General features: G+C 38.0%; 2 protein-coding genes across 11 annotated transcripts in view; both read right to left on the bottom strand.

The window, feature by feature from the left end:
- LOC148776862 (olfactory receptor 11G2-like) overlaps nucleotides 1-17,639 on the bottom strand; it is a 69,873-nt gene that overhangs the window by 35,544 nt on the left and 16,690 nt on the right. For 3 of the 10 annotated variants that reach the window (XM_088840073.1, XM_088840067.1, XM_088840068.1), the window contains exon 2: nucleotides 10,630-10,765. The exons of 6 other annotated variants lie outside the window; for them this stretch is intronic. In XM_088840073.1, coding sequence (XP_088696199.1) covers nucleotides 10,630-10,738 — 109 coding nt within the window. In that variant the 5' untranslated portion in view covers nucleotides 10,739-10,765. Of the gene's footprint in view, nucleotides 1-10,629; nucleotides 10,766-17,639 lie in introns of those variants that run through there. One more of the 10 variants, XR_016038314.1, reaches the window with a different exon arrangement.
- On the bottom strand, nucleotides 2,990-3,935 carry LOC148776864 (olfactory receptor 11H6-like). The gene has a single exon (XM_088840091.1). It carries the CDS (start codon nucleotides 3,933-3,935, stop codon nucleotides 2,991-2,993), a length of 945 nt encoding a protein of 314 aa, XP_088696217.1. The 3' UTR covers nucleotide 2,990.

Here is a 17,639-nt window from a genome sequence, read left to right as displayed (position 1 = left end):
CACTTTCATCACTTCTGTTTAATAGTTTTGGAAGTCCTAGCTACAGTAAAAAGATAAGAAATAGAAAGAAAACAATATTGTAAAGTAATTAGCCTCCAATTAAAAATAATAAATTAATTTAAAAAAAAGAAAAGAAATAAAACATCTAAATTGGAAAGGAAGATATAAAAATGTAACTATTTGCAGATGACATGATATTCCATCAGTTCAGTTCAGTTGCTCAGTCGTGTCCGACTCTTTGCGACCCCATGAATCACAGCATGCCAGGCCTCCCTGTCCATTACCAACTCCCGGAGTTCACTCAAGCTCATGTCCATCGAGTCGGTGATGCCATCCAGCCATGTCATTCTCTGTCGTCCCCGTTTCCTCCCACCCCCAATCCTTCCTAGCATCAGATTCTTTTCCAGTGAGTCAACTCGTCGCATGAGGTGGCCAAAGTATTGGAGCTTCAGCTTCAGCATCAGTCATTCCAGTGAACACCCAGGATTGATCTCCTTTAGAATGGACTGATTGGATCTCCTTGCAGTCCAAGGGACTCTCAAGAGTCTTCTCCAGCACCACAGTTCAAAAGCATCAATTCTTCGGCGATCAGCTTTCTTCACAGTCCAACTCTCACATCCATACATGACCACGGGAAAAACCATAGCCTTGACTAGACGGACCTTGGTTGGCAAAGTAATGTCTCTGCTTTTTAATATGCTATCTACGTTGGTCATAACTCTCCCTCCAGGAATAAGCGTCTTTTAATTTCCTGGCTGCAATCAGCATCTGCAGTGATTTTGGAGCCCCCCAAAATAAAGTCTGACACTGTTTCCACTGTTTCCCCATCTATTTCCCATGAAGTGATATTCCATAAATAACCCTAAAGGCTCTACCCAGAAACTTACAGCTGATAAATGATTTCAGTAAGGTTGCAGGATATAATACACAGAAATATATTGAATTTATATACACTAAAAACGAACTATCAGGATGAGAAAGTACAAAACAATCCCTTTTAAAATTGCATCAACACTCCCCCGAAACACTAGGAATATATTTAATCAAGGAGATAAAAGGCCTATACTCTGAAAACTATAGAACATTAGTGAAGGAAACTGAAGATAATACAAATAAATGGAAAAATATCCCATGCTCTTGGATTGGAAGAATTGATACGGTTAAAATGGTCATACCACCCAAAGCAATCTACAGATTTAATGCAACTTCTATCAAAATACCCATGACATTATTCATAGAAGTAAAACAAATAATTATAAAATTCATATGGTGCTTCAAAAGACCCTGAATCGCCAAAGCAATCTTGAGAGAAAAGAACAAACCTGGAAGTATAACCCTCCCAGACTTCAGTCTATACTACAAAGCTACAGTAATCAAAATGGCATATTATTGGCAGCAGAAAATAGACACATAGATTAACAGAACAGACTAGAAAGCCCAAAAATGAACTTGCACACCAACTGTCAATTAACCTATGACAAAGGAAGCAAGAGTATACAATGGATTGGCTGTTTAACAAGTGGTGCTGGGAAACCTGGAAAGCCACCTATAAAAGAGGGAGATTAGAACATTCTCTCATACAATATGCAAAAATAAACTAAAAATGGTTTAAAATCTAAAAGTAAGAATGGAAACCATAAAACTCAAGGAAGAAAACGTAGGCAGAATGGTGATGTAAATTGTAGCAGTATTTTCCTGGCTCAGTCTCTTAAGGCAGAAGAAATAAAAGCAAAAATAAACAAATGGGGGAAAAACAAATGGTACTCTGCGGACAGGAAAGCAATATTGCTAACCTGCATCACTCCAAAGGCTAGTACAATGCCAGAATACTTTTTCATATTTTTTTTTCCTATGCATTTATTTTGTTGTTGGTTTAGTCATTAAGTCATGTCTGACTCTTTGACACCATGGACTGTAGTCTGCCAGACTCCTCTGTCCATGGGATTCTCTAGGCAAGAATACTGGAGTGGGTTCCCATCTCCTTCTCCAGGGGATCCTCCCAACCCAGGAATCAAACCCAAGTCTCCTGCATTGCAGGCAGATTCTTTACTGACTGAGCTATGAGGGAAGCCCCTTTTCTATGAATAATCTCTTCATAAAAGCATGTACAAATCATTCAAAAGAGATTGACCTATCCTGGTTATAACTTTTTTTTTTTTTTTTTGGCAAAGCAATGATTGTTATATTTGGGTTATAACATGTCTTATTAAAGGTAAAACCCTCCCAGACTTCAGTATGTACTACAAAGCTACAGTGGTCAAAACAGCATATTATTGGCACAAGAATAGATACATAGATTAATTGGAACAGAATAGAAAGCCCAGAAATAAACCCACACACCTTGGTCAATTAACTATGACAAAGGAGGCAAGACTATACAGTGGATAAAAAAACTGGTTGTTCAACAAGTGGTGCGAGTAAAACTGGACAGCCACCTGTAAAAGAGTGATTCAGTTTGACAGATTTGCACTAAAGTGGCTTTTGACAAGAAAAGGGGTGTGTATATGTGTGGTCTCACTCTGTGTTATCACGGAATTTTGTTGTTGTTATTTAGACACTAAGTCATGTCCAACTCTTGTGACTCTATGGACTGTAGCCATGCTCCTCTGTCCATAGGATTTTCCAGACAAAAATGGAGTGGGTTGCCATTTCCTTCTCCAGGGGATCTTCTGAATCCAGAGACTGAACCTATGTCTCCTGCATTGGCAGGTGAATTCTTTACCCCTGAGCCGCCTGGGAAGCCCATTAAAGAGTCTAGAAATTCCTAAATTTGAGGGTTCTTAACCCTTTCTGTATATTACAGTATCCTGTGGGACTTTTCAAAATACCCGTGCCTTGCTCCTAATACCCCTATTTCAGAGTCAATTAGTTGAGAACCACTGCTCGGTTGGAGGTAGATGTCAATAGAAAGTGTTACATGTGGTTGTGATTATTGTGAGCCTTTTCAGAGATCAATGATTTTTCCAACTTTAATTTACATAGTCCCAGTTTTAGGAACCTCCTACAACTTTCTTCAGAGCATCTTTCATTTCTTTATTCCGGAGGCTATAGATCATGGGGTTGAAAAAGGGGGTCAAAACTGAGTAGAACAAAGTTGTGAACTTCTGCATGCCCTCTGCTTGTCCTGACCCTGGACTCACATATGTCATCATGACAGAACTATAGAACAGAAACACAACAGCCAGGTGTGAAGAGCAGGTGGAGAAGGCCTTCTTCCGGCCAGCCACTGAAGGCACCTGCATTACAACCCTCAGCACCAGGGTGTAGGATCCAGTAGTGTAGAAAAAGGTGGCAAAGATAAGGAGGGAGCTCATGGTACCACATATGAGAACAGTCCCTGGGACTGGGACACATGCTGAAGCCAGGGCCAACAGAGGACCCAGGTCACACAGAAAGTCATCAATCACATTTGGGCCACAAAATGGTAGCCGAGTAACAAGTATCACTGGGATCAGAAACCAGAGGAAACCGTACACCCAGCAAAAGATGACCAGGCTGCTACAGAACTTAGTAGTCATGACGGTGGGGTAGTGCAGAGGGCGGCAAATTGCCAGGAAACGGTCATAGGCCATGATGGAGAGAAATAAGCATTCTGTTGTGCCCAGTGAGAAGAAGAAGTACAACTGGAGGAGACACCCAGCAAAGGAGATGGTTTTGGTTTGGGAGAAGAAGTTGGCCAGCATATTGGGCACATCAGAGTTGACATAGCAGATCTCCAGGAAGGAGAAGTTGGCCAGCAGGAAGTACATTGGGGTGTGGAGCCGGTGGTCCCAGCGCACTGCGCACACGATTGCCACATTTCCAAGGAGGGTCATGATGTAAGTTATAAAGAATATGGAAAAGAGGAAGATCTCTATTTCCCAGCGGCAAGGGAAGCCCAAGAGGATGAACTCACTCACAACGTGGGAAATATTTCTGACCTTTGACATCATCATTTCTGTCCATTCTGTGAGGATTGGAGCAGAAATTACATTTACAAAGAGAATTATGTCTCCTGGTTCCTCCCCAGGAGATGAGCATATTTTCCTGAGCATAAGGGAGGGGACTAGATCAATAGTTCCTATTTTTGATTGGGCAGTCCAACAATACAGTTGTTGAGTGTACTCCTCTATATATGACTATTCGCTTTTAAACTATCAACAAAGCACTGTCAATAAATATAGTAAATATTGGTAAAGATTTTGAAAAAAAAGTGTTTTTAGAATTAAAATAAAAGTAGAATTTCAGATATTTCCTTTCTGCATCTCTCATTGGGTTGCCTGGTGCACTGAACTTTGGAGAACATTGGTCTAGACAGTACAGATGGGTATCTGCATGCATGCTAAGTCGCTTCAGTCGTGTCTGACTCCTTGCGACCCCATGGACTGCAGCCCACGAGGCTCCCCCGTCCATGGGATTCTCCAGGCAAGAACACTGGAGTGGGTCGCCATTTTCTTCCCCATAAGGGTGTCTGGCTAATGCTAAATTAATATACAAATTTTGACATGGGCAATTTAATTGTAAAAAACTAGAATTGACAGATTTACTGAACAAAAGAGTGTTATCAACTAAGTGCCTTAAAGGAGAGAACGTGAGGCTACCCCTCATACTGTGTTGCTGACACAGAGCGCAATGGTATTATAATCTCTTTTGCTCTAGGAACTCATGCAGGCTTAAATTCTTTGGCTTTTTTGGGCAGTAACTTTATACTTTTGACTTCTATTGAATTTTTATTATACGAAAGTCCTTAAAGTTTTATTCACAGAACTTAAAACAAGAGTGGCCCCATTTAGTGGTTGTGTTATTGAGTTTTTGAAGTGAGGGAGGTTAATTACTGAATTTCACAAAGTGTTTCATTGAATGAGATCTTAAGACTTTCAAATATTAACTTCCATTTGTATTTTTATTCCCTGTGAATCTGATAAAATTTCTCATGATTTTCACCTGTGTGTTTGGTTAGAATATGTAGAACATTAAAAATTGCTTTTTTAGAGAACTTAAAACTTTTTCTAGGTTAACACATATTATTCTAAACAATTGGGAATAGATGGCTAAGCTCAAAACAGATAAACAGCACAAAAATGGTGAAAATGACTTTGTATCTGAAAAACTTTCTGGCATAATAAACAAATCTGGCATTAATAAACAAAGGGCTTATTTAAAATTTTAAAAGTAGCTTTTAAAACTGATGCCCTTGTTCAGTTTCAGTTTTTAAAACATTTTCTTCCTTTCTTTAGCATTCTTCAGAGACACCAATAGTGATTTTGAAATCACATCTGTAAATTCTTTCTGTACCCAGGGATATAATTTGCTTAGGTCTGAAAATATAAGTTTATTTAAAATTATTAAGTGCTATTTTACTTTATTTTCTTGTCAATTCTCTTTTATACATTTTTCTTCTTTCTTTTGAAAGGAGATCAATCCTTAGAGCTGTCCATATTCTAATTTAGATTGATTGTCCTTAATGTTTTCTCTCCAGAGGGCAGCAGATGGCCTAGTCTTTTTCTTTCATCTCATAAACTTGCAAACAAGGAGACCACAGCGCTATAGGCTGGTATGGAAAGACGTTCTTGTTTAGTGAGCTTCAGTGAAAAGCTCACTAAATTTCTCATAGAAAAACATCCCTTGCTTTTAATCACTTTATTTCACTTGTTTCTCTGTCTCTGTCTCTCTCTTCATTTCTTTTTTTCTTAGAATTACTTCTAAGATGACAAGATGACCTGAGATTTTTGTTGCTGGAAAATTTAAGAACTGTCTACAATACAGTCTTATATAGTTTCAGTATGTGGATAATAAAGGAAAATATTTCTTAACATATTTTTATTAAAACATTTTAGAATAATAGCATTAACTTTTTGATTGCTATCCATCATGAACCTTAGTTCATTTTCTATCAACTGCCACTTTGTTAGCATAAACTGAGTGTGCCAGCTACAGTCTTTTCAGGCTTAGCTCCTAAATTTAGCTTTATAAGCTAATCACTAAACTAAAGAATTTAAAAATTCAATACAAGTTTGCTTAGTGTCTACTGCATTCTTGTATACTAAGCAAGGGGTGTTTTGGAACATATATTTATATTCATTCATGGTGCAATACTGTTTTCAGTAAAATTAAGAGGCACTTTAAGTTAATATAAGTTTCAGTGTAAATTGTGGTAGTTAAATCTATAACTCCACATTTCCAGATAAAGGTCACTAATTTAAATATGAAATACATAATTTTGATTTTTCAGATTAACAAAAATGAATAATCATGATACCAGAGTTGATAAAGGTGCAATGAAATGACACTTAGAAAAACTGTTGGAGAGTATATTAACTTGTACATGTTTTTTCTGGCTGGCAATTTAGAAATACTCAGAGCTTTTAAAGCATTTATACCCATTAAATAAGAATTAGAGGTGTAGAAAAAATTCATACAGTGCATAAGAATTTTTAGGAATCATGTTAAAATACAGATTCTGACTCAGAAGGAGTGGACGGGGTTTGGGATTCTAAATTTCTAATAAGTAATAAGGTAATGTTAATTCTTTGAGTAGTAAAAATTTATAAAGTCCTCCATACTTTATAGAGTTCTTTGTGTAGCAAGAGTTTATGTAGTTCTTTATATATACTTCTTTAGAAAAAGTAAATAATACTGAGTAAAAGTAAAAAATTTATGGAAAAAATGAAATTAATAGTGGTAAGTTTTTCAAGATCAGATGATAGGTTGCATACTTTTCTTAGTTATACATGTCTGTGTTTCTTAAAATTTCTATAAATAACATACATTACTTTTATAAACTTAAAAGACAAACATTAAAAATTATTATTCTTGAAGGCACTTTTCTGAATCTTCCACTTACCCTAACCAATTTTTGTGACCTTTGCTATTTCTGGAATGTTACAAGTTGCTAGGAAGCCCATTATTTATGTCATATGTGACTTATACCATGCAGGATATAATTTCTCACTTTCTTGCTGCTGCTGCTGCTGCTAGTCACTTCAGTCGTGTCCGACTCTGTGTGACCCCATAGACGGAAGCCCACCAGGCTCCCCCGTCCCTGGGATTCTCCAGGCAAGAACACTGGAGTGGGTTGCCATTTCCTTCTCCAATGTGTGAAAGTGGAAAGTGAAAGTGAAGTCGCTCAGTCATGTCCGACCCTTAGCGACCCCACGGACTGCAGCCTACCAGGCTCCTCCATCCATGGGATTTTCTAGGCAACAGTACTGGAGTGGCTTGCCATTGCCTTCTCCGCTACTTGGGTTTAAAGTCAATGAAGTAAGTCTCTGTGCCAAGGTTGAGGAGAAAGGGAAGATTGCCAGCGGGGCATCCTAAAGGCTGTATTTTACTTTAAGTGGCCAATGCCATTTCATAAACCTAGGACACGGATTAGAAGTTAAGTTTAAAAAAATCAAATGCAACATCATGAGAAATGATAGCCATTAGCTTCTGGAGAGAATTCGTGTTATTAGTCTTTTCCCATTTGAAGGAAGCATACCTTATCCTCAATCAGGTAATACTTTTCTTCCTTGAGAAAGAAAGAAAAAAAAAAAACAGGAAAATGATACCATTTTCCATTTTGGGTTTTAATTTTCTTCAAAATTTTAAGGAGAATATTGTAGTTTAGAATAAAAGTCAAAAAAATCATGATGATATTAGACAGGATTAAATAAAGGCAATATACTTATTTTTCTTTTCTTTCACCTTTACAGTTGATAAAATTGAATGTAATGGTTTCTTTTTCAACCAGACAGGTAGAAAGATACTTTCTCCAACTCACATTTCCACTGTCAAAATATAACACATATTTTTCTCTGTCCCATGTTCATGAATATGCCCTTTGTTGAAGGAATTGATTCAGGCACTTACTAGAATAGGAAACACTGTCTGCAGATAAGCCTTTCCTCTGCTCTTCATTTCCCTTGGATCTCAGAGTTCTCTCCCTTGTGCTTTCACTTCCAGAGCATTTGGGGAAATATTTTTCTGTTTTTTGGAAGTTGAAAAAGATGTGTTTCCCCTGCTCCCCATCCAGCAGTAGTAAGAAGGAAAGCTTGAATTTTCCACTTGTCCCCAGTGAAACTGTTGCTGGGCCAAAGCCAGTTTCCCTAAAGGGGCTCTTTGCTGAGATTCCCTCAGCTGGGATGGTCATTACCCCAGGGACTCATCTTTTGTTAAGGTTGTTTCAAACATCTGATACTCCTTTTCTCATAATGGACCAATGATTCCACTCTATCAGTTGATGCTATGCATTTGCCATATAATTTTGAGCTTCTTTGATTAAAGGGACAGTTATTTTTTTATTTTTTAATTCATTACATGGGTTCAAAAGCCTATCCATGCCTGTAGCTACCCTTGTACTTTGGCATACAAATATAGCAGTTAATATTTACTGAAGACTTGTTACATGTCAGGCAGTAAGATGAGTAAATTTATGAGTAATTTCATTTAATCCCTTCCCAATCTGATAGGTTAGATGTACTATTATTTTTACTTATAGGGAAGCTATTGAAGCTTATGTTAATTAAATAATTTGTAACATTTAATAAATGGGGATGACAATATCTGAATTCAGTTCTCTCTGAGAGTGAAGCCTGAGTTCTTAAATAGTAAACTATTTACCTTCCATCTTTACCTGTCAAAGATGGGAAACAATTGCTATTGATATCTTATGCTAGATACTGTGACAAATTCTTATATTTAACTCATTTTATTTAATCCTTACAACACCCTGTGTGCTGGGTATCACTGTTGCAATTTTTTAAAATTCTGATTATCAAGGTAACTTGTGTTTAAACAAAAATTTGGAAGAGTCAGAAAAATTCAGGGAGCTAAAAAATTACTCACAATTTTTTCAAGCACAGATAATTCAAGTTAAAACTTGGCTTATTCCCTCTGGTCTTTTTTGTTGTAAAAATTTATACATATGAGGTCATACAGCACTTAGTATTCTGCTTACATTTATAGCCTGCATTTTTCCATGTAACTAAAACTCTCTTAAATACTATTAAAGCTGCATAACACTGAGTGTTGTTTTAATATCATTTCCCTAGGGTTTTTAGGCTATTTAAAATGTTCTGGTCTTAAAATAATGCAATAAAAATCACTGGGCTTAAATTTTTGTTTAATATTAGAACATGTCCCTAGAGTAGACTACTTAAAGGAAAATTACAATGTCAAATATATATATATATAATTCTCAGAAGTAGACTTGTTAGATTAGATATATTCTCAGAAGTAGACTTGCTAGATTAGATGGTAGTTCTATTTTTAACTTTTTGAGTAACCTTCATACTGTTTTCCATAATGGCATACCAATTTACACTCTTACCAAGAGTAGACAAAGGTCCCTTTTTCTACATCCTTGATAAGCAATTGTTATCTCTTGTCTTTTTTGATGCTAGCCATTCTAACAGGTGTGAGGTGATATCTCATTGTGGTTTTGATTTATATTTCTCTATGATTAGTGATTTTGAGTAACTTTTCATGTACCTGTTGGCCATTCATAAATCTTTGGGAAAATGCCTATTCAGCTTCTTTGTCCAGTTTTTAATTGGATTGTTTGTTTTTTCCTCTTGAGTTCATGAGTTCTTTATACATTTTGGATATTAACCCCTTATGGAGACCCCAGTTCAATTTCTGGGTCAGCAAGATCTGCTGGAGAAGGGATAGGCTATCCACTCCAGTATTCTTGGGCTTCCGTGTGGCTCAGCTGGTAAAGAATCCATCCGCATTGCAGAAGACCTGGGTTGGGAAGATCCCCTGGAGAAGGGAAATGCTACCCAATCCAGTATTCTGGCCTGGAGAATTCCATGGACTGTATAGTCCATCGGGTCGCAAAGAATTGGACACGACTGAGCAACTTTCACTCACTATCAGATACATGGTTTGCAAATATTTTTTCCCATTCCATAGGTTGTCTTTTCATTTTGTTGATTGCTACTTTTGTTGTGCAGAAACTTTTAAGTCTGATATCATACCTCATGTTTGTCTTTGATTTTGTTGCTTATACTTTAGGTGTCATAGCTGAAAAGTCATTGCCAAGATCCATGTCAAGAAGCTTTTGTTTTCTTCTAGGGTTTTTATGGCTTCAGGACTTATGTTTAAATATTCAATCCATTTTTAGTTAATCTTTGTGATAAGTGTAGGATAGGGGTCTAGTTTCATTCTTTTATATGTGACTATCCAGTTTTCTCAAATTTTTGTTGAAGAGATTGCCTTTTTTCCACTGAGCATTCTTGACTCCCTTGTCAAATATTAAATGGCAACCCACTCCAGTATTCTTACCTGGAGAATCCCATGGATGGAGGAGCCTGGTGGGCTACAGTCCATGGGGTTGCAAAGAGTTGGACACAACTGAGTGACTTCACTCACTCACTCATGGATTTATTTCTGGATTCTCCATGCTGTTCTGTTGGTCAATGTGTTTGTTTTTAATGCCAATATTATACTCTTTTGATTACTATAGCTTTGCAATATAGTTTCAAATCAGGAAGTTTGATGCCTCCAGCAGTGTTCTTCCTTCTTAAGATTGCTTTGGTGCCTTTTGTGGTTCCATACAAGTTTTAGAATTGATTTTTCTATTTCTGTGAAAAGTACCATTGGAATTTTGAGAGATTTCATTGAGTCTGCAAATTGGCCTCCCAAGTGGCTCAGTGGTAAAGAACCTACCTGCCAAAGCAGAAGAAACAGAAGATGCAGGTTTGATCTCTGTGTCAGGAAGATCCCCTGGAGAAGGCAATGGCAACCCATTCCAGTATTCTTGTCTGGATGATCCCATGGACAGAGGAGCCTATGGTCTATGGGGCTGCAAAGAGTCAGACATGACTGAGCACACATGCCTTGGTTGAATAGATTGCTTTGGTGAGTATGAACATTTCAACAATATTACTTCTGATCCATGAACATGGACCCATGGAATATTTTTCCGTTTACTTGTGCCTTCTTCAATTTCCTTCATCATTATCTTATATTGATACATCAGTCTTTATTAAGAAGCCAAAAATAATTGAACAGCTGTGGTACCATGATATTCTTTTACCCTAAAAATCAACAACCAGATGCCAGTCACCAAAAGATCAGAAAAAGGAAGAAAGAAGAAGGGGTGCTGGTTATGGAATATGTGACCCCTTTCCATTGTTCATGTATTTATAATTTATCTGTTGTGATAACAGTTAAAAAACAAGTTACTTTCAAGTTTGTGATGCTCACAGGGAAATTGATCTGACCAAACTGTATCCATTCCCATCTAGAGCAGTTGTTCTCAGAAGAACTTTACTATGGATAAAGTGAAGCTTTTTTAGGATCAGAATATTCCTCAACAAGTCTGAGATGTCACAGGAATATACTTCCAGTAAGTCAGAGATTGTGCATCCAAATTGCTTTCTTTTCAAGACTCATTAAAAAAAATTTTTGTGTATCCTAGAGGGCAATCAGGACATCTCCCAGTGTTTCTTTTGTGTGGGTCCTCAGGAGAAAGAAAACACATTAAGGGGAGGGGAGAAAAAAGAGATGGATTTTCCTTAAATAATAATCCTGTCAAAGCCAGAAGTGATTGAATGCTAGGAATGTATGCCTTCTTCTGCAGACAGGACCCTTGAATTCTAGTGGAGGTTGGACATACCTCATCAGAGTGAGTGTGAATGAATCCCTCCTTTTATTCTGTCTTCCACACAACAGATTGATATTATTTATGTATTAAATGAATGAATAGATGTCTTGAGGTGGTCAGTTAATTGAGAATTTCAGTGCGTGGTATTTTATCAGTGCAAGGTGGCCAGATGGGGCAAGGCCCTAGGGTTTTTTTCTTTGATAAAATTACCGTGAAAATGAGCATTTCTCTTTGAAATAATCCTAACATACAGGGAAATCCACTATGGAAAAATTTTTCAAATGTCTCAGACTTCAGGTTTTATTGTCTTAAAAATTCCTAAACCAGTTTTAGTCATTTGCATTGTGAATAACTCCTTGAAAGATCTCATTATTTAATATCTCCTCTGATTGTATAATTATTCTCCTAGTAGTAGAATTTCCACATGATTACTTTCTATGCCATAGATCCCCTCCAAATTCTTTCCATCATTCCAAGTGCTTCCCACCCTTTCCAAATCACCTTGCTGTTTTTACTTGTAATCATATCCAGGCCACAATCACCTCAGTGATCAGTATTGTATTATTGTAGCACCATGTCCTGTCTATTGTCACCTTTATTAAAAGTGCTCATTCAAGTGAATGCTGAAAAAGATGAAAAGGTTCGGGTTGGAGGAGAGGAGGGTGGTCCATGTTACTAGCTCTTACTCATTCTAGATTGGGAAAGGGAGGGAAGACAAGAGGGAATGAAGGAAGAATCCTATAGCAGGCAGAGGAGGGAACAGAATTCCTGAATACTCTGTCTTTCTTTAACTATCAAATATTTTAAAAACCTGGATAATTTGAAGCTGTTCTCTGGGTGAAAAAAGCTTTATCAATCCAGACTAAAGGGATGCAACTCCAGTTCTACTCTCCTAGCTTTAACATATACAAGGCAGTAAAGGATAAAGTTATGCCTGGACTTCTAAACTTTAACTAAAATGGAAATTTTCCTCATAGTGGTTTTTTTCAAGCAACCCATAAATGTCTGTTTAACAAATCTGTAGCTGAACCGCTTTGTGGAAGGTACTAAAAGAAGAATAATGACCAATAGGTTGCGGATCAGAGAAACAGAAGCATTGTATAGATAATTATCAAAAGGGGTTTAATTCAAAAGGTAAGGAATTATTAAAGTGATTATTTCAGTGAGCAAATTTCATGCGCTATTTGGGAATTCGAGTATATTTTTGAGAGATTCATTCTGAGTTATATATGATGGGATTTTAAGACATTTTTTCCATTATAAGTTAACACCATAGAAGTGCATTGAACTCATATAATTTGTTAGATTGAATACTCAGAGATAAGAATGTGTATGGAAGCTATATTTTAGGTTCAAACAGATACTTTTAAAGGAAGAATCAGATCAATGGGCTCATGTTTTGCTTATGATAACTAGGGCAATAAGTGGAGCTCACACTAAACATTTATTTACTCTAGGCTAGGTGCTTTAAGAATATGTTACATTTAATGTTTCATTAATTTCCATGGTAGATATTGTTACTCTGATTTTTAAAAATTTATTTATTTTTACTTGGAGGATAAATTTTCAATATTGTGCTAGTTTCTCCCATATATCAACATGAATCAGCCATAGGGGACATATGTCCCCTCCCTCCTGAAATTTCCTCCCACCTACCACCCCATCCCACCCCCTCTAGGTTGTCACAGAGCACCAGGTTTGAGCTCCCTGTGTCATACAACAAATTCCCACTGGCTATCTATTATACATATGGTAATGTGCATGTTTCAGTGCTACTCTCTCAATTTGTCCTACCGTCTCCTTCACCCGTTGTGTTCATAAGTCTGTTCTCTATGTCTGTGTCTCCATTGCTGCCCTGAAAATAGGTTCATCAGTACCATCTTTCTAATTCCATATACATCCATCAATATATGATATTTGCTTTATGATTTACTTCACTCTGTATAATAGGCTCTAGGTTCACCCACTTCATTAGAATTGACTCAAATGCAATTTATGGCTAAGTAATACTTTGGCCACCTCATGCGAAGAGTTGACTTACTGGAAAAGACTCTGATGCTGGGAGGGATTGGGGGCAGGAGGAGAGGGGACAACAGAGAATGAGATGGCTGGATGGCATCACCGACTCGATGGACATGAGTTTGAGTGAACTCCGGGAGTTGGTGATGGACAGGGAGGCCTGGTGTGCTGTGATTAAGAGTCGGACACAACTGAGTGACTGAACCAAACTGAACTGAACTGAATAGTCCATTGTCTGCACGCTCAGAGCCGGCATCGCGTCATTGTAGGGGACTGGAATGCAAAAGTAGGAAGTCAAGAAACACCTGGAGTAACAGGCTAATTTGGCCTTGGAGCGTGGAATGAAGCAGGGCAAAGGCTAATAGAGTTTTGCCAAGAGAACGCACTGGTCATAGCAAACACCCTCTTTCAACAACACAAGAGAAGACTCTACACATGGACATCACCAGATGGTCAACACCAAAATCAGATTGATTATATTCTCTGCACCCAAAGATGGAGAAGCTCTATACAGTTAGTAAAAGCAAGACCAGGAGCTGACTATGGCTCAGATCATGAACTCCTTATTGCCAAATTCAGACTTAAATTGAAGAAAATAGGGAAAACCACTAGACCATTCAGATATGACCTCAATCAAATCCCTTATGATTATACAGTGGAAGTGAGAAATAGATTTAAGGGACTAGATCTGATAGATAGAGTGCCTGGTGAACTATGGACGGAGGTTCGTGACATTGTACAGGAGACAGGGACCAAGACCATCCCCATGGAAAAGAAATGCAAAAAGGCAAAATGGCTGTCTGAGGAGGTCTTACAAATAGCTGTGAAAAGAAGAGAAGCGAAAAGCAAAGGAGAAAAGGAAAGATAGGCATCTGAATGCAGAGTTCCAAAGAATAGCAAGGAGAGATAAGAAAGCCTTCCTCAGTGATCAATGCAAAGAATTAGAGGAAAACAACAGAATAGGAAAGACAAGAGATCTCTTCAAGAAAATTAGAGATACCAAGGGAACATTTCATGCCAAGATGGGTTCGATAAAGGACAGAAATGGTATGGACCTAACAGAAGCAGAAGATATTAAGAAGAGGTGGCAAGAATACACAGAAGAACTGTACAAAAAAGATATTCACGACCATAATCACGATGGTGTGATCACTGACCTAGAGCCAGACATCTTGGAATGTGAAGTCAAGTGGGCCTTAGAGAGCATCACTATGAACAAAGCTAGTGGAGGTGATGGAATTCCAGTTGAGCTATTTCAACACCTGAAAGATGATGCTGTGAAAGTGCTGCACTCAATATGCCAGCAAATTTGGAAAACTCAGCAGTGGCCACAGGACTGGAAAAGGTCAGTCTTCATTCCAATCCCAAAGAAAGGCAATGCCAAAGAGTGCTCAAACTACCGCACAGTTTCACTCATCTCACATGCTAGTAAAGTCATGCTCAAAATTCTCCAAGCCAGGCTTCAGCAATACGTGAACCGTGAACGTCACGTTCACGTGATGTTCAAGCTGGTTTTAGAAAAGGCAGAGGCAGCAGAGATCAAATTGCCAACATCCGCTGGATCATGGAAAAAGCAAGAGAGTTCCAGAAAAACATCTATTTCTGCTTCATTGATTATGCCAAAGCCTTTGACTGTGTGGATCACAACAAACTGTGGAAAATTCTGAAAGAGATAGGAGTACCCGACCACCTGACCTGCCTCTTGAGAAACCTGTATGCAGGTCAGGAAGCAACGGTTAGAATTGACCATGGAACAACAGACTGGTTCCACATAGGAAAAGGAGTACGTCAAGGATGTATATTGTCACCTTGCTTATTTAACTTATTTGCAGAGTACATCATGAGGAACGCTGGGCTGGAAGAAGCACAAGCTGGAATCAAGTTTTCTGGGAGGAATATTAATAACCTCAGATAGGCAGATGACACCACCCTTATGGCAGAAAGTGAAGAGGAACTCAAAAGCCTCTTGATGAAAGTGAAAGAGGAGAGTGAAAAAGTTGGCTTAAAGCTCAACATTCAGAAAACTTAGATCATGGCATCTGGTCCCATCACTTCATGGGAAATAGATGGCAAAACAGTGGAAACAGTGTCAGACTTTATTTTTTTGGGCTCCAAAATCACTGCAGATGCTGACTGCAGCCATGAAATTAAAAGACGCTTATTCCTGGAAGGAGAGTTATGACCAACCTAGATAGCATATTAAAAAGCAGAGACATTACTTTGCCAACCAATGTCCATCTAGTCAAGGCCTTGGTTTTTCTGGTGGTCATGTATGGATGTGAGAGTTGGACTGTGAAGAAAGCTGATTGCCGAAGAATTGATGCTTTTGGACTGTGGTGTTGGAGAAGACTCTTGGGAGTCCCTTGGACTGCAAGGAGATCCAACCAGTCCATTCTAAAGGAGATCAGTCCTGGGTGTTCATTGGAATGACTGATGCTGAAGCTGAAGCTCCAATACTTTGACCACCTCATGGGAAGAGCTGACTCACTGGAAAAGACTCTGATGCTGGGAGGGATTGGGGGCAGGAGGAGAAGGGGACGACAGAGAGGAGATGGCTGGATGGCATCACCAACTTGATGGACATGAGTTTAAGTGAACTCCGGGAGTTGGTGATGGACAGGGAGGCCTGGCATGCTATAATTCATGGGGTCACAAAGAGTCGGAAACAACTGAGTGACTGAACTGAATAGTCCATTGTATATGTAGGATTAACCTCCAAAATATACAAAGCAGCTCATGCAGTTCAATACCAGAAAAACAAACAACCCAATCAAAAAGTGAGCAGAAGACCTAAACAGACATTTCTCCAAAGAAGATATACAGATGGCTAATACACATATGAAAAGATGTTCAACATCACTTATTAATAGAGAAATGCACATGAAAACTACAATGAGGTATCACCTAACCGCAGTCAGATTGACCATCATCAAAAAATCTACAAACATTAAATCCTGGAGAGAGTGTGAAGAAAAGGGAACTCTCTTGCATTGTTAATGGGAATGTAATTTGATACATGGAGAATAGTATGGAGATTCTTTAAATAACTAGGAATAAAAATAACTACCGTAAGACCCAACAGTCCCACCACTGAGCATATACTCTGAGGAAACCGCAACTGAAAAAGACATATGTACCCCAGTGTTCATCGCAACACTATTTACAATAATACATGGAAGCAACCTAGATATTACTCTGATTTTGCAGATGCAGATATTGAAGCAGAGAGAGAGAAAGAGAGAGTCACTTGTCCCAGGTTATAAATACTGTTTTTGAAAGATCCAGGACTTCATTATAGCCCTCTTGAATTCTGATTCTTTATTCTTTTTTTAAAATTAAACTGTGATACAACTTACATTGCCTTCTTAAACAGTCACTTTGACTTTGCACTTCGGAAGCATTAAAATGTTGAGCCCTTCCTTTATTTATTATTATTATTTTTAAACTAAACCCTATATATTTAAAATGAAAATTGAGGGAAAATAGTATAAATTAATAAGGAAAGAAAAATAAGTGGATTGAAAATCTATTCTAACTAAAAGCTAAAGTATATGATATGATTTTTAAAAATAGTAGACTAGCAAACTTTGCAAATGGAACTGAAAGTGCATAGCAAATGTGAATGAAGGGCACTCCACAGAGGATAATTGGAATTAAATTAAAACAATTTAAATATTTTAAAGCACATGCTATATTCCTTAATTTAGACTGGGAATTGTTGAATTAACCTCCGGTTATTTATGAACTCTCTTTCATTTTATATCCCTGTGCTTCCCTGGTGGCTCAGTCGGTAAAGAAACAGTGCAATGCAGGAGACCTGGGTTCAATCCCTGGGTTGGGAAGATCCCCTGGAGGAGGGCATGGCAATCCCCTCCAGTGTTCTTGCCTGGAGAATCCCTAAGGACAGAGGAGCCTGTTAGGCTGCAGTCCATGGGGTTGCAAAGAGTTGGACATAACTGACCGATTAAGCACAGCACAGCCTCTAACTTAGTAGTGTAACCTCCATATTTTGCTTTCTTTGTTGTCAATTCATAGCTTCTGAAAAACCTCT

Source organism: Moschus berezovskii, chromosome 9, assembly GCF_049115385.1.
Source record: "Moschus berezovskii isolate FMDL1 chromosome 9, NW_MosBer_1.0, whole genome shotgun sequence".
Classification (NCBI taxonomy): Eukaryota; Metazoa; Chordata; class Mammalia; order Artiodactyla; family Moschidae; genus Moschus; species Moschus berezovskii.
This window is presented reverse-complemented; position numbering and strand designations above follow the sequence as displayed.